Source organism: Ostrinia nubilalis, chromosome 5 (genome assembly GCF_963855985.1).
Source record: "Ostrinia nubilalis chromosome 5, ilOstNubi1.1, whole genome shotgun sequence".
NCBI classification, from domain to species: domain Eukaryota; kingdom Metazoa; phylum Arthropoda; class Insecta; order Lepidoptera; family Crambidae; genus Ostrinia; species Ostrinia nubilalis.
In genome coordinates, this window is record NC_087092.1 from 10,178,795 (window position 1) to 10,196,119 (window position 17,325).

General features: G+C 34.7%; 4 protein-coding genes across 5 annotated transcripts; 2 read left to right on the forward strand and 2 right to left on the reverse strand.

Moving 5' to 3' along the window:
• Window positions 1-83: 83 nt before the first annotated feature.
• Window positions 84-2,218, reverse strand: LOC135071907 (A-kinase anchor protein 10, mitochondrial). Its single transcript, XM_063965770.1, has 3 exons — window positions 2,005-2,218; window positions 1,790-1,891; window positions 84-1,701 (listed from the first exon to the last, which is right to left on the reverse strand). The coding sequence occupies exons 1-3, from the start codon at window positions 2,027-2,029 to the stop codon at window positions 200-202; spliced, it is 1,629 nt and encodes a 542-aa protein (XP_063821840.1). The 5' UTR covers window positions 2,030-2,218; the 3' UTR covers window positions 84-199.
• Window positions 2,219-5,436: 3,218 nt separating this feature from the next.
• LOC135072136 (uncharacterized) lies at window positions 5,437-6,366 on the forward strand. Its single transcript, XM_063966088.1, has one exon. The coding sequence runs from the start codon at window positions 5,437-5,439 to the stop codon at window positions 6,364-6,366; it is 930 nt and encodes a 309-aa protein (XP_063822158.1).
• Window positions 6,367-12,033: 5,667 nt separating this feature from the next.
• On the forward strand, window positions 12,034-14,907 carry LOC135071900 (uncharacterized). 2 transcript variants are annotated; one of them, XM_063965763.1, is made up of 3 exons: window positions 12,034-12,315; window positions 13,038-13,389; window positions 14,671-14,907. In XM_063965763.1, the coding sequence occupies exons 1-3, from the start codon at window positions 12,154-12,156 to the stop codon at window positions 14,676-14,678; spliced, it is 522 nt and encodes a 173-aa protein (XP_063821833.1). In that variant the 5' UTR covers window positions 12,034-12,153; the 3' UTR covers window positions 14,679-14,907. The 2 variants fall into 2 exon arrangements, with proteins under 2 accessions (XP_063821833.1, XP_063821832.1); XM_063965762.1 differs by having other exon boundaries at window positions 12,035-12,315; window positions 13,038-13,402.
• Window positions 14,908-15,477: 570 nt separating this feature from the next.
• Window positions 15,478-16,736, reverse strand: LOC135071899 (malectin-A). The gene has a single exon (XM_063965761.1). The coding sequence runs from the start codon at window positions 16,526-16,528 to the stop codon at window positions 15,734-15,736; it is 795 nt and encodes a 264-aa protein (XP_063821831.1). The 5' UTR covers window positions 16,529-16,736; the 3' UTR covers window positions 15,478-15,733.
• Between the last annotated feature and the right edge of the window lie 589 nt (window positions 16,737-17,325).

Here is a 17,325-nt window from a genome sequence, read left to right on the forward strand (position 1 = left end):
ACTTACAATCTTAATGTTATGATTTTTTAACCCCTGATGCAAAAACGTGTTAAATAATGAAATTTTTTTTAGAAAAATGCAGGTTTTGTATTTTGTTTACATTAAAATATTTTATTTTCTGGAAAGTCATTAGTAACATTTTATATAAATTTCAGATCTTTACAACTTAAAATATACATATCAACTAACTATCACATGCTCACACTTCATCTTGATCATTCTCCGGTGGGGCCAAGGTTAAATCAGTGACATCCTTAACAATCATATGGGCTATTTGCCAGGCCATTTCTTCTTCGACTTTGGATGTGGTGGTTGGCACAAAACGGCTTACCATTTTCTTCAAAACTGACCTATCTTTTTTATCTGGATCAGGTTCAAATTTAGATTCAAATCTGCCCAAGCTATTCACTCTTCCCAGACTTAAACCATCTTGTCTCTTTCTTTGCCATAAGGAATCAGCATTATAAAGCTGATTTGAATCAATTGTCATATCAGGTACAGAGTGATTGCGTTTCTTTTTCCGGAAGACAGGATCTCCCATAGCAAGAAGAGTGTTTTGAGTACTTATACTAAATTCACTGCTACAATCTGATTGGGATCTATTATGAGACCATGATTGATCAACAGAGTGTATCATTTCTGACAAAAGTTTATAGTACAGTTCAGACTCCAGAAAAGTAGTGACATAGCGTGAAAGAGTCTTGAATACAATTTTATATGGCAAATCAAAACACGTATACTGAGGTCCTCCTTCTATGCATATGTCATTTTCTATTTTCAACCTAATATATGTGGGAAAGCCGATGGGATTAGTTGCTTGCAAAGAAAAATATTTATCATAGAGAACAATTGCATCTGCTTGAGCTTGATCAGCATCTGGAGTGTTTCCATTCCTTAAGTTATCTCGGAAGTGCATGACAGCCATTAAAAACTCCAATAGGTGCCTACAAGTCTCTTGTTCCAAGTATTCAGTAAAATAGAATAGCAATGTGTCATGGTATAAAATATCTTTGAGACTAATAGAACCACTTGTCAGAATATCTATTTGGGCTTTTGTGTTGAATGGACTATTTTGGAATTCCTTAAAATAGTTTTCAATTTGGTTGAATAATACATCTTGAACTGGCTTGAAACAATCTGGTTTTATGAGACCTTCAGGTTGGCATATATTAGAAATCACCATCTTTCTCAAACTATCAGGCAGGTCCAGCTGATATGGTGCTTCCAATGCAATGTAGTTTTTGAACAAGTTTATGGCCAACTCTGTCACATTGGCACCGTCTTGCATGCAACACTCTCTACAAGCATTTGTCGAGTCTGCATAATCTGACAAATTCAAACATGAACTGGAATTTCCATATTTTCTGGATTCACTTGTGCTATGAAACTTTTCATTTATTTTCTCCCTCCATAAATTCTTCTGAGATGACAAATAATCAGATTTTTCATTATGTGCATGACATTTACAATTGAAGTCAAAACTTTTAGCTCGACTTATTTTTGAATGACTTTCAACTTTATCATTACTATTACTAGTTGAAAGTATTCTTTGAAAACTTTCTATTTCTAACCAACATTTTATGAGCATTGGTTTCTCTACAGTGTCCATAAACTTTACAAAATATTTGAGAGCTTTTTTTTCAATGAGTATGTCATGCAGGCTTAAATATAATTTAGTTTTTTTTTCAAATTGCAACTCATCTGAAAGAGATAAACCAATAAAGTAGTAGTTTGAGAATAGATATAGTAATTTTAATGTTATTTAAAGAATTTAGTCATACGTTCATACCTTCGACATCATCGAGTTCCGTGTCCAAAAGAGTCCTATTATCAATATTAGAACTTGTACTTGGTTCGGGTGGTCGTACTGGACATCCGGATTTTCCTTTCGCTAAAAAGTGATGATAATGAAAATTCACATTAAAATTATACAAGGAAAACTTGATTGCAAGCAACGAAGCGAGTAGATATTACGTTATTATGATTGTGCTATCGAGACGTTACCTGCGCTCTTCCAAAATTTAATCATATCTTTGATTAGTGTATTTCAAATCGATGTTTGAACGTTGAAAACCACAATAGCAGAAAGTTACGTAAATTCTTCATACGTGCACTTCGCTGTACACGAAGGTAAACAATAATACCGAAACGAAAACAATTATTATTTTGCAAGAATGTATTGTTTCGTCTCGAACTGACTGAATGAAATGAATGCAGAAATTTGACAGTTATAGTGATGTCATATGTCAGGGCAATTGATTAAACAATTAAATTGAATATCACCACGACAATCGATTATAATATCTCATATGCGAAAATACTTTATCGATACAAATACACAAAAATCTTTTTCTGTTAAATAATATAAATTATTATAGTTTAAATTTAATGTAACATTTAATTTGTTTAGTCTTCAAAATTATTATTTTAAATAAAATAACTTCTATGCTAGAGGGCGTGCTAGAGGTAAGTACAGGCACAGAATAAATAATTGGTACAGTGGGTCTAGACAAAGTGCCATTATAATCGCAAACCAGTCGAAAAGTGGTCGAAAAGCCCCTTTTTTGTATGGAATTTGACGGATTCGATTTTCGATTCGATCAAAAAGTGCGTTTTGTCTAGGGGGGCTGGATGTTTGGTAAAGGGGTAAGCCACGTCTCCAGTATCCAGCGCGTCGAGCGCGTTTTGCTTTACATTCAAAAGGTCAATAAAAGAATACGAATTTGGCCATTTGACCCTAAGTAACACAACTGTTGTGCCCTAAGTGAGCTTAATTTTTTATAAATGACTACCTTTTGTCCGCGGCTTCACCTGCGTGAAATTTAGTTTATTACAGATCGTCATATTATAGCCTATATGTTATTCTGGGTTCTAAACAATAATACCGTACTGTAAAGTTTCATCAAAATCCGCTCAGCAGTTTTTGCGTGAAAGAGTAACAAACATCCAGACATCCAAACTTTCGCATTTATAATATTAGTAGGATTTTTGTTTTTACATAAAATATTTTTTCCGAAATATTATCAAAATTGATTACGACAAAAAAAACTCAACTACTTAGAATTTGATTTAAAAATTAAAGTTGTTAAAGGTTTACCAATGACCCTAAAACATTTCTAGCTTCTCTTCTTCCAATGATTTATCACATGTATAGTCTGACCAGCCCCCCTAGACAAAACGCACTTTTTGATCGAATCGAAAATCGAATCCGTCAAATTCCATACAAAAAAGGGACTTTTCGACCACTTTTCGACTGGTTTGCGATTATAATGGCACTTTGTCTAGACCCACAGGAACATAAAAACCCTCGCCATGTTGCGGAAAACTAATGGTACTAATTTCTTTTAATGGCAACAGTAACTGAAAACTTCATTGACATGTCACCTTGCATGTCAGTCTATTGCTGTCAAAGTGTAAACAAACTTTATTTTAAATGTGCGCAATTGGTTTTATGAATTAAATTGCTAAAATATTTTTATAGTCGTGAAAGAAAAGTGGTTCACAATGTGTTAAAGTATTTGTCGAAGAGAAATACTAAGGGTTCGGACAATATTTTCATTGAATAATGTTTCCGACAAAGGTTGTCAAATTGACTGACATGTTTCACATGTTTATCGTATAGTACAGTCCACTATGAAAATTAGCTGTGGTTTGTTTCAACTACCTATTTTAAAAATTTTGTCACGTTGAATTTTATGGGATTGGGAAAGAAGTACCGAGTTTGAAGCGTTCATGAGCAGACATTGCAGTTGAATATTCAATTTCTGAATTTGATTATTGATGGATAATAAAATAAATCTACTAGCTCGATTGATGGTTTCATTTAATTTATTTAAATCAGGTTACCTATAATAATATTTTTTCGTTAATTTATGAAAATATCAAATTAGCCCGTAATCCTGAATCCTGATACATAAAGTTAGCCTATTAATTTAACACAGGTACGACTGTACTCAGTGTTGCACTATCAAATGCAATTGACGCGCCTCTATGCCAGGGTTTTTATGTTCCTGGTCAGGCTATAGTTAAGTAGGTATAATAAATAACATAATTGAAATTCAACAAAAATGCGAAGTTTAGGAAAGAAAATGGTATAACATACAAAAATTATCCAGACAAAGTTTCTTCAGACATCGCTACTTTTTTGAAAATGAAATGAAAATGAAATATGTTTTTCTGCTATACCTACTCCTTTTCATAACATTTCATTTGTTTTATTTCAAAATTTAATTATAAAATAATAACCACTTAAGAAAAGAAACAGTTTAAAAAACTAAAAACGGCCAAGTGCGAGTGGAACTCGCGCCTCGAAGGTTCCGTCCAAACTTGTAAGTTCATTGTAGGTATCTATTATCATCCCGCCTTAGTGGGTTATGGGCTGCTCCGCTGATTAGAGGAGTACTGAGAGCGGCCCTGCGAAGGATGGGCCCGGGCAAACACCTAAGTTTTAAAAGATGTCCCCTGCATCGTGGCCCGCACAAATGCCTCAGGCCTACTAAGGTAAGTGCCCCCTACTTCGGTATATTAAGGCTCTTACGACTTTAACATTTTATTTAAAAATAACCAAGCATGATATCAGTATGAAAGCTTTTGTATGCTAAACTTTGGTCTTTTGACAGTAAGTTAATACATAATTTATAGTTATATAGTTTGAACTTTTTTTTATATTAATTGTTCTGGGGACCTCTTGTTTGGATCCTGTTTCGTGACAAAATTTTTCTCTGTTTCTAAGTTCGTGAACTCATGTCCCCTATTTCGGGACAAGGTTTTATGCATCCAGTTAGGATATTTTAACAATGATTAAGGGTTTAATAAATTTAAAAACAATAATATAAATTTAGAATAAAATAATTATGTGAAATTGACGATATTACTTAACCTGAAATATTCATAAGAAATAATGTAAGTCTAGCTAGGTACGTACCTACGTATAATATTTAGATTTGTTAATTCTAACAATATGTGAAAATATTTATTTAACCATTAGAAATGTAGGGGGGGGGGAACTTCACACCCCCCCCCCCCCCTTGTACCCATAAAATTTTGAATTGTTATTTATAGCGATATTTGAAAATATTTATTTAACCATTAGAAATGTGGGGGACTTACCCCCCCCCCCCCCTTCGTACCCATAAAATTTTGATTTGTTATTTAATTTTGTAACGATAAGTATGTGAAAATATTTACACAAGCCATTAGATGCCGGGGGTGGGATTATGAGGAGGGGGGGGGACTAACCCCCCATAATTCATTCGCGCGCGCGTCGTTATCCGCATCGCCTGCGTGCAAGCGCTTCCCGCGTACGAGTTGTCTCTCAGTGTGCGTGTATTCGAACCGGTCGGCTTCGCGGCAGAACGACGACGCAGCGCTTTAGCGACTTGTGTATTTGGCACAGAGTAATAACTAGTATAGAGGCGACTGCGTGCTGTTGCTACCATGGACAACCTTAACATCACCTTCTGCCAAAAGGATCAGTCAGACGATAGTGAGGGTCCGCTCAGATCTGGTGACATGAGCGTGGACGAAAACCATGATACGGTGCCACCTCCATCATTTGTGACACTTCGTAAAACAACCTCAAGTACCATAGATCCAGACTTCAGGAATGAACTTCAATCTTTCCAAAATAAAATTCTCAGCATGATGGAGGGTTACTTTTCACGACAGGACGAAAAGATCTCCAAACTGGTAAAGGATACTGAGGATGTCAAGACCTCAATAGGAGTTATGAGTGACATATTTGATGAGTTGAAAAGGAAAGTTGAGGATGTTGACCATCGATTGAGCGAGCTGGAGAAAAAGACAAGTACTATATCATCAGAGACAGATCATAAGGAAATTGGTGAGCTACAGGCAAGGCTGGATTACATGGAACAAATATCGAGAAGTTGTAATGCCGAAATCAGTAATGTTCCGGAAAGGCGTGGCGAGAACTTGCTAAATGTAGTACATAATATAGCCAGTATTATAAAACAGCCAGTGACTTCACAAGACATTGTCGCAGTTCATCGAGTACAACAAATGAATCCGACCAGCTCACGACCGAAGAATATAATTATTAGATTCTCAAGTCAAATATCGCGTGACAACTTTATATCGGCAGCACGCCTGAAGAAAAATATTACTTCTGAACAACTCAAAATAGAGGGAACGTCTCATAAGATCTACATCAACGAGCATCTAACGTTAAATAACAAAAAGTTATTTCGTCGAGCAAGAGATGCAGTCAGACAGCATGGATGGAGATTCATCTGGGTCAAACATGGAAACATCTTTGTTCGTGCAAAGGACACTTCTCCTGCGTTTACTATACGTTCTGAAAAAGATATACTTAAAATTAAACCACTTGATGTTGCTGAAACATAGTCTAGATTTTCATATTTATTTTTTGTTTGGTTTGGTTCTGAGCGGTTTTATCGGAGAAGCTGATATTTGTCAACTTTCTGTACGTGATTGTGAGATTATAAGCATAATGTTTACTATTTGTGATTGTTGGCAGTGCGCGTTCTCAAGCGTGCATTACTCTGTGTCCTCGCTTGGATACTTACGTGCCGTGTATCCCGGCGCAGTAATGTTTGCTACCTGCATTCGGAAACTATTTAAAAAATATCATAATATTAATAGTCTTATTTACTGTTTATATGGTTATATGCGACGCTTTGTGATAATTTGTGAGTGTAATACTACGAGTACAATGATGATGTGTATGATAAAACATTCATTTGCCGATTCGATGGTAATGTATTATTTAAATTGTAATAATTGTCACTTCATTGACATACTAAGTAAAAAACTATCGCCTTTAAATTTTTTTTATCAGCTTGGTAACAATTACTTATTTGTTTTTTAATGAAAATGGATAGCAAATTTACAGTTTATTATCAAAACTGCAGGGGTTTACGTACCAAACTTAATACTTTATACAATAATATTCTCGCAGAGTGTTTTGATATAATAATATTGACTGAAACGTGGTTAATACCTAATATTGCCGATTGTGAGCTGGTAGATTCCCGTTATTTGGTATATAGGTGTGACAGAGACCGGGAGGCATGTGGTAAATTGGACGGGGGTGGTGTATTGGTGGCGGTGCGACGTGGTTTAAGTGCCGTTCGTTGCGTAATCAGGCCGCCACCAATGTCTCAGGGTGACTTATGTTGCAATGTACCGTCTAATATTGATTATGTATTCTTGAGATTCGAAGCATCTGCACACCATGAGTGTAGTGTAGTTTGTGGCGTTTACATTCCACCAAATCAAAACGTGAACACATATGAATTATTATTTAATGCGTTGAATTATGAATTGACCTCTTGTGCGGTGAATGATTTTTTTATTTCTGGGGACTTTAACCTACCACACGTGGAATGGGTTTTTAATGATAAGTATGCTATTATGCGAGATATTCAATCTCTTGCACCTACCTACCGTCTACTTTCTAATTTCTTATCATTATTGAATGCCAAACAATAAAATATATATAAGAATAGCGTAGATCGTATTCTTGACCTTTTTATAAGTAACACTGATACTTGTAACTGTGAGCTGCCACTGTCTCCCCTGGTTCAAATAGATAATTACCACCCACCCTTTATAGCACACATATTTTTAGACTTTCCACAAAAACCAATGATTCGCTGTGCAGAACCTAAGTATAAATTTATTGAGGCTAATTATGAGGATATTAATAATGAAATAAATTCTATTGATTGGAAAAACATACTGCACGGGCTTTCATTGGAATCTGACGTATACCTATTTTACGAGGAGATAAATAAAATTATTCGAAAACATGTGCCATTACGACCTACTAAATCAAAAGAATTTCCAATTTGGTTTTCACGCCCTCTTATCCATGTTTTTAAAAACAAAGAAAAAGCGTGGATCAGATGGAAAAAGTACGGTAACAAGTCGGATTATGAGACTTTTGCAGTTTATCGTAGGAGATTTAAATCACTATGCAAAAACTGTTATAATACTTATATTAGTTCAATCGAAACTGGTATGCATAGGGATTTGAGATTCTTTTGGTCATTTGTGAAAACACGTAAGGATAAGAATGGCATTCCTGATAATATGACATGTAATGATTGGCAGTCCAACAACCCGCAGGATATATGCAACATGTTCTCAAAATATTTTGGATCCGTGTATGTGGACAGTGATGCAGCATCGGTGGACCTGGATTCCTTGCCATGTATTACTACTAATGACGTCATTCTAAGTGATATTTCCTTTTCATTAGACACTATAATTAGAACACTTAAATCATTGGACGTAGCTAAGGGTTCAGGACCTGATGGTCTTCCGCCGTTCTTTTTTAAGCATACTGCAGACTCCATTAGCATTCCTCTCTTTCATATTTTCAACCGTAGTTTATGCGAAGGACACGTACCACTGGTGTGGAAGGCAGCAAATATTACCCCTGTCTTCAAGGGAGGATCAAAAAATGTTATTTCTAACTACCGCCCGATCTCGCTTCTGTCCACCTTATCGAAGGTATTGGAAAGGTTAGTCCATAACTGTGTCTATCCAAGCTTACATAACTCCATTATCCCTGAACAACATGGATTTGTCAAAAACCGCTCGACTGTAAGTAATCTTGTGTTATATGCTAACTTTTTATTTGAAAATATGGAGAGGCGCACTCAAATTGACTCAATCTATACAGATTTTTGCAAGGCCTTCGATAAGGTGGATCACGTAATTCTCCTTCGAAAAATCGCTTACAACGGTATACGCGGAAACTTATTGCGATGGTTTTCATCCTACGTCACAAACAGGACACAAAGGGTGGTCATTAATGGATTCTCATCCGATGAAATAAATGTGTCATCCGGTGTGCCGCAAGGCTCAATTATGGGTCCTCTTCTGTTTTTAATCTTTATTAATGACATAACGACATGTTTTAAAAATTCACATTTCTTGCTCTATGCTGATGACCTTAAAATTTTCCGTAGTATAAAAACATTTAATGACTGTGTTCTACTTCAAGATGATTTGGATCGTTTAACTTCCTATTGTCAAGAAAATAAACTAATTCTTAGCCTGCCTAAATGTAAATTCATCACCTTCACTAAAAAAAGTAATATAATTAGATTCACATATTCTCTTTGTAATACCCCTCTTGAAAACGTTTCACTTATTAAAGATCTTGGCGTGTTTTTTGACTTTAAGCTTCATTTTGACATCCACATTGACCATATTATTATAAACAAGGCCTTTCAACTTTATGGTTTTGTCATGAGAACTTGTAGGCCATTCAAAAAATCTGGCACCTATCTACTGCTTTATAAATCACTTATTAGACCTCAAGTCGAATATGCCACACAGGTTTGGAATCCTTTTTATCAAAAGTACCGTGATTTGCTAGAATCGATTCAAAGTAAATATCTACGCTCTGTAAACTACAGATGTCACCATTCTAGGTCCTCTTATGATAACCTCTTGCATAAATATTCTTTAACTACACTAAGCAAAAGGCGATCACTACTTGATTGTATTTTTCTATACAAAATTTGTCATAACTTCTTTGACTGTTCTCAATTTGTTAATTGTATACGCTTTCGCGTACCAAGTCGGTCACTAAGAATACGAAACACATACGTCCATCGTTTGTTTTTTCATGATATGTGCAAAACAAATGCAGGTAAACGTGCACCTTTGCGTCGCATAATGGAACTATACGACAACAGCTTCTCCGATGTAGATTTATTCAATATGTCACTGCCTCAATTTAGAAAGGCTATAAACCTTATATTGAAAGAATTGTAAATTTAATTTAATTCAGGTACTTAGTGAAAAACAGTTTTTATGTTTTCCTCTTCAAAAATAATGTTTCTTTTGTTTTTATTAACTGTATAAAATCGCACGTTTGGCACGTCTTGTGCTTTAATATCCTTGTTTTTTCTATCTGTGCCTTTTCACTTTTATTAGTAGATACAGTGGGTTTATAGTGCGCTCCGTGATAGAATCTTATCAATTATTTTGGATGGTAAATGTATGGACTTATCACGTTAAATCGATAAAATCGCGCGGTTGCATCGTTTCGCGGCGCGCATTCTAGACCCACAGTCCTCTTGTGGATAACGGTGTTGGTTGTATAATTACTTAAATGTTTACATAAGGTTTTAATTGTAATTCTTATTGTACAACTGTTTGTTTTCCTTAATAAAATAAAATAAAATAAAATAAAATAATCCCATTAATTTTTTAGGTAGGTAAGTATTAAAAACTAAAAAATATGTCGATTTCTTTGATGGTATGTGTCATAAAAGTACCTAACACCATACATTTATATATCACGAACTTGGAAAAAAGTAACAATAATACGGTTCCTTGTTTCGTGATACTGATTATTCCAAATTCCCCAAGTAAAATTCATGGATTATTGTCAAAATGTGTCAATTAACTATTATCTATCCCATATACAATACAAATAAACAAAGATAAATAAAATAAATCGAAATAAAACCAAAATTATGCTGGTACTACTTATGCTAATTTATCTTAAAATTGGTCATTTATGTGAACTTCAAACTCGTGTCATATAAATTCTAGTGAACGAAACATATACCGAATTTAGGTCATGAGAAACTTAAATAAATGCATTATTTGTTTCATAACTTACATTTAAATTATCATAAATAATTATTGAAAAACCAAGCATCAAAATGTTATCCATAATATCCTTGAATCGGTAGTGTCACGAAATAGGGGACACCCGAAAAATAATATGTACGCTATTTCGTGAGTCAATTAATCGCAATTTTAGAGGAATTCTACGTTTTCATATAATTTTTTTCTAAGCCAAATCAATTGTCAAGGAACATATGAAACCACTATTACAAGTTTTATTTAAATGGACGTTCCTTCGCCTTTTTATAAGCTTAAGAAGTTGGAGCGCTAACCTTACGGTGAGAGCAACCTTTGCAAGCCGCACGGATGTTTTTGGCTCTCTGAGAGTTTGAAGCTTCGTATTGCTCTCATTTTTGGCGCCACAATGTTGGGACTTGGTTTTTTACATAGCTTAAATAATAGAGTTTTTGTAGTAATGAAGAATTTTTATAAATAATATTCCATTTGCTTATTATTTGAACTAGAAAAAAAACTTACGAACTTACGTACTATCACGAACTAGTAGCCGTTTACCTTACAGGTTACCTGAAAGATCCGCCGAGTTGACAAGATCTGCCGCCGGTAAACCGGTCCGGTAACCCCCATGATCGGGGCCCGGGTGTTCCCACTATCCGCAACCCGGGTAGGGACGCGCCCGATGGCAGACCAATCCAGAACTGCGCATTAACATTTTAAGTTTTGTTTTCAGATAATACCCTGCTTGACCGTAACCAATGGCAATAATAGTAAGTAGTAGGCTGGTAGTTAGTAGTTTTACATGAATTTCCTAGATAAAGGAACACGAAATTTAATGCACGCACGGAATAAATGTAAAAATGGCGGACTTAATGCCAGGAGGAAAGAAGAAGGAAGCAAGGCGATGCAAAAAACAGTCTTAGATTACTTAAATAAATTTAATTTATGTAAATTATATATTAATAAACTTTATAATGGGCGCTTTTGGGTTGAAAAACGTTAACGAAAATACTAATTCATTATTAATTATATCTACACTTAAGTATTTAGCTCAATAAGTAAACAGTGGTAGGTCTATAACTTCTATAAGTAATGGGAGAGTCTATGTCTAGACATTTTGATGATTTTTATCTCACAATCTCAATAGTAGTTATGTAGGTAACTTAAGGTTTTTTTTTATTTGCTCACTTACAAAATATTAACTTAGAAACAATTTAAGGATATCAACGCGGCCGAAACTTAATTTAAAAACCTTTATTTTCTATCATAAATGATGTTTTTTAAATTCTCTACCGCGGGAATTCTAAGAGCCTTTATAAAACTGATAACGGTTGATCAGGCAAATTATCTGCGGTCCTTACGCAATCGGAGGACGCGGTGCACCGGCTGAGGCTATCGACCTTCGCGGTTACTTGAATTAACTGTTATGTTGTTGGAAATAACTTGATGTCAAGCAGTCCGCAGGGCGCAGCTCGTCACAGGCGAGTCGCATTCGCACCTGTACGCGGGACTTGGAAAAACCATCCACTGCAAAATCCTAGACACAAATAAGACATAACAATGTGTTCGTTATTATTTCTCGTAATCTACATTGTTGCTACGGAATTCGCGAGTGCGGCATCGATATACGACCAAAGCCAGACCGGTGACATTAATGTGCAAATTGATTTAAAAGATCTTCAAATAATAGCTCTTACAAAAAGTACTAAAGAAGAATATGTGGTAAGTTAAGTGCAGTTTAGCGCAATTAACAAAATTACTTTATGTACCTATCAATTTAAGTAATGGTATATCTTTTATATTTTATTGATAAAAATTTATCAATTTCTCCCTAATGCCACTTATGTAGGTGTAGGAACTTAAGTAGGTAATTATTATAATAACTAACGTTACAATACACTTAGTTTTAAATTGTATTAGGTAGGTAGTAGGTCTTATAATTTTTCATAAAATAAAATACCTCGTACACTTAACTTAATAATTAGAGCACTGAATTATTATACTGAAGTTTTATGTCATTTTAATAGATTTTGCCCCACCGGAAGCCGGAAGCGTTATCTTCCACGCGATTCGGGGAAAACACTAATGCCCGCGACTTCGTTGCGTGAAAATTGTTTGAATATTTTTTCCCGCATTCGCAACATTTTTCATTGATGCTCTGCTCCTAACTTAAGCTTTATAAATTTGTCTGAATATGTAACTCTTTAATTAATTCTTTTTGCGTGCACGAATTATTTAGATTACTACTTCCGCAGCTAGACCGTTAGATTTTTTAATAAAACAGCTAATTATAGCATTTCTGCATTGGAACTTATTATTACTAAACGAGTCTATTAACTCGTCACCCGGTCACCGGTTTTAGACATCGGATGAAGAGTTCTAGGTACATGTATGTACTTACCCAAATCTAAGATTTCACATCTGTTTTTTCAATACAATTGCAGGACTATGATTATGCTTATGATTATTCGGAGATGACGATAAAACCACAGAACGGTACTACACAGAAACCGTTAAACGTGACCAGCAGCACAGGTGCAGATGTTTTGAAAGATAACACCACTATTTCTACAACGGTTTACGCGGACACCACAACTGAATCGATGAAAAACAGCACCTTGGAGACTGTGAGCTTGGTAGAAGTAACAAACATTACTGCGTTTACTACAGAAAAGAACGTCCAAACGACAACGAGTAACACAACAATAAATAAGATCGACATCATTACTGCTGCCAACGCTACTGCTGGTTGCACCAGGGGGTATGTGCGCTGCGACTCGCAGCAACCACAGCAGAGTAAGCCCTTGTCGTAAGTAAAGTTAGATAAGCATAAATTATCAATAGTATTTTAAATACAATAATTATTATTATGTTTTATATTAAACTAACCTGTATGGATTTGTGTTCAGCTCTTAGAGGAGACCCGGGTTCGATTCCTGGCATTGTGTTGACGTTCGACTTGTCAATAATAATAATACTACGGTAGTAGGTAAGTCACATAACTATTTGTCAGTTAATAAGTTAAGTAGGTAGGTGGTACTTACACCAATTTCGACTTTAGATACTTGTTAAGCAGTCAACCTGTTTAAATATTGTAGGTATGTGACATGGTAGTGCCTTGTATCGTCGCTTGACTACAGCGGGTCGATTGTATTAATTCGCGGTTATACTTTCATTTCATGGTCAATATCTCATGTTCTATGTACTTAATTAATGTGAACATTCAGTTCGGACGGACTAGTAAATATTTTAAGTTATTGCTTTATTCCCGATGTCCCCCACTATTTGTCCACCACTGGTGGACATCGAGAAAAAAAGTTGCAATGTCCACCAGTGGGGGACAGCGCTACTGAAATCTTCCCGTTGGGCCCTACTGGTGGACACTGAGAAGAAATGTGTTGCTCTGTCCCTCAGTGGCGGACATCGAAACCAAAAAAGTTCCGTTGTCCTCCACTATTATATTTGTGTTCATGAATACAAACATTTTAAGTAAATCTTCTACTAATAATTATAATACTACATTTTTAAAGCATTTTCATTATAGTTTAAAACAATCCATAATTTATACTGACGCCCCTAGGAAGTGTGCGTTAATCGGAACGGTTTTGTCATTTTTAATTTTCCAAGTACCCACAATGTTCATGTTATCAGAAATTATTGTGTCGGTAATGTTAACTATTTTGCACTTATTATCTGTAATAATGTCGGAAATTGCAGGATCTAGTTCACGACAAATTCAAAAAGTTTACATAATAGGAAAGGTGGGATGTTAAAACACTGAGAATTAAATTTGATACGAATTAAAAATGTTTATTTTTTAATAATCACGAAAACAAAACAAATAGTGGGGGACAACGGAACTTTTTTGGTTTCGATGTCCACCACTGAGGGACAGAGCAACTCATTTCTTCTCAGTGTCCACCAGTAGGGCCCAACGGGAAGATTTCAGTAGCGCTGTCCCCCACTGGTGGACATTGCAACTTTTTTTCTCGATGTCCACCAGTGGTGGACAAATAATGGGGGACATCGGGAATAAACGCCGCGGACCGTTTTTATATTTTAACCTATTTGTTTCAGAATACTAGAAATGCTTTCACAGAAATTTAAGAGAAGAGAAAATAGAAAAAATGTCGACAAGAAAGAATGATATTGTGATAATTTTTTTGTTAATAATTTAATATTTTTTGTTTTATCATTAAACTAATCTATCATCTACAAACATTTGTAAATTCGTTTATCAGTGTTCAGTAGTTTCAAGTTTTATTAAAAACTTAAAAAATATAAGACTATTATTATAACTAATTAATTTTTTAACTTGTTTCATTTTACTTTGATAAACTTCAGTAGGTACCTATGTTTTGTATGAAAAAAAATAGCTACTTTATGGCTAAGGTAAGAGTGATTATGTACCTACTATGCAATCCACATGTCATCAAATACACAAACTTTATTAATTTAGAACAGCTCAAAAAATAGCTTCTAACTCTTAACATTTATTACTTTAAATATTTTATTCTACTATTAAAATGATTTAGAGCAAAATTATGTAAAATTCACAGGGAAAATGTCAATTTAAACGAGGTATTTTTCCTTCCTCTTTATGTTACAGATAAATTAAATGAAATTGCAAAAATATTGTTTTAAATAGTACTTCATAAAATCTTATTTCAAGTATTTAAAAAATCAAGAAATTTTAGTCTTAAACCCTAAACTTTAAAGTTTTTATTTTTAACTAACTCGTTTCCTACTTAGAATCTTAGATTAATAATCTAAGCTTAGAATTAATAAACTTACTGGACATGCAACATTATGTTGGAAATTGTATTCCATGAACAGTAAATACCATCCATTCACTTCAAGGAAATTTTAAATAATAAAGGCACATCTGAAACAAGATTTTATTTACACAATGTGTGTTGCTGAAAGGTATTTTATTTAGGTCTTGCCTAATAACTATGATATTGATAACAAACAGGACGGGTATTAATGAATGACATGAGATTTGTACTAGCATCAATATTGGGTGTTAGGTCATACTACAAAATAATGAAATAATTTGTAAAGTCATAATTGTGTCATGATTTATAATAAATAAAATTCTTTAAGAAACAGTGCACAAATTGAAAACACACTAAAGAGATTAAAGTTTACACAAGCAGAAGAGTAAGGGAATGAACGCTCCAATGGTAATGAAAACTGGAATCAAAACTGAACTCTCATCCATGGAATATGGATCAGGCTGCTTAGGGCCACTAGCTTTACGGGATTTAGTATTTTTTTCTTCAACCTCATCTCTTTGTTCTTCAGCATCGTTTTCTGGCCACACTAACGGTGGTAGTTTCGGTACCTCATCTATTGTACCTCTCATGACATATAAGGCATTAATTTTAGGGTTGTCTCTGTACCCCTTTATAAATTCAACCTTGATTTTGCCTCCTCGTATGTCAGATTCTTCTTCATTGTAGTAAAGTTTGCCATTTTTTATTGAGTATGGGATGTACTCATCGTGAGCAACTCCTCTGCCAACTTTGTCAAAAATGTCTAGGTCAGCTACAATGGTGTGATCGCCATTCAGAACTACATCAAATACTTTCATGTTGGGCGCATTGAAGTACACCTCACTGAATTTTAAAACTAGAACATAATCGCCGTCCTTGTTAGCCGGTATATCGTAACCAAAAGTACTGTGATGATATCTCTCAGTTTGATAGAGAATTTCATCTTTTGGATTGACTCTTCCTATCATAACCAATTGTTTTCCATAGTCGGAAGCGGTGCCAGTTCTTCCTTGCAATGGGTCTTTTTCATAGTGAATTCCGTATATATCTGTATGGGCAGGTCCTCCTGCATTTATAGCGTAAATAATTTCACCTAATCCAGTTGCACTTTTTACCAGATAGCAAATGAAAAGTGAATAAATTATTAGGATGCTCATTTTTGATGACGAATGCGTTTACCGGCTCCTCTTTACTTTTATGAATTGAAGTTCACTAGTGACAGATATTTTTATTTTAACACATGTTAAATTTGTTTATTAATCACTTTATAAAATAAAATAAGTTTCAGCCGGCTAGCTGTGACAATATTAAATATCCATGCAAGAACATGAACAAAACTTCATTCAACAACTAAAATCGAACGCCAAAGAGCATAATCGAACGCAAACGAGAGGACATTTTGTTTCTTTTATATCTTCACAGCCTTGGATAACGTACTTAAAGCCACATTCACCCCAATAAAACGACATCAATTGGAAAAAGATGGCGCTAGTAGTGAGTGAAAAGCTGTGAAGAAGACTGAAGAAATACGTCTTGATACCACCTCAACTTCAACGCCTAATACCTATTAAACATTTGTGCAAAATACAGGGTGGAGTTTTTTAATGACACCTGGAGGGAAAGTACTCATAATATTGTAGATAGAAAAATGTTCTCAAAGAAACCATTCCTTTATTTTGGAAAAGAAATAGAACTGCATTCAAAGATTTTCAAAAATTTGCTTGCCACACCCGGGAATCGAAACAACTAAAATCTGTTAAATATACCCTGTATTTTTATTGCATCGATCTTTAGGGTTAGGTATAAGTAAGAATGAAATCTCTCTAACAACCTTGATAAATCAAATGAAAGGAAAACCATGATTACTTAATCTTAAATTATTTTTACTGTACACTGATATTGTGGGAATCAAATCGACAAACTGAGAATGGGGGATAATAACTTGTGGACGCAT

Coding starts and splice junctions, on each gene's coding strand:
- LOC135071899 (XM_063965761.1), bottom strand. CDS start 16,528: ATGAGCATCCTAATAATTTATTCACTTTTCATTTGCTATCTGGTAAAA.
- LOC135071907 (XM_063965770.1), bottom strand. CDS start 2,029: ATGATTAAATTTTGGAAGAGCGCAG. Junction 1,892..2,004: donor TAAATTTTGGAAGAGCGCAG/GTAACGTCTCGA, acceptor ATCACTTTTTAG/CGAAAGGAAAATCCGGATGT. Junction 1,702..1,789: donor GGAACTCGATGATGTCGAAG/GTATGAACGTAT, acceptor TATCTCTTTCAG/ATGAGTTGCAATTTGAAAAA.
- LOC135072136 (XM_063966088.1), top strand. CDS start 5,437: ATGGACAACCTTAACATCACCTTCTGCCAAAAGGATCAGTCAGACGAT.
- LOC135071900 (XM_063965762.1), top strand. CDS start 12,154: ATGTGTTCGTTATTATTTCTCGTAATCTACATTGTTGCTACGGAATTC. Junction 12,316..13,037: donor GTACTAAAGAAGAATATGTG/GTAAGTTAAGTG, acceptor ATACAATTGCAG/GACTATGATTATGCTTATGA. Junction 13,403..14,670: donor CAGCAGAGTAAGCCCTTGTC/GTAAGTAAAGTT, acceptor TATTTGTTTCAG/AATACTAGAAATGCTTTCAC.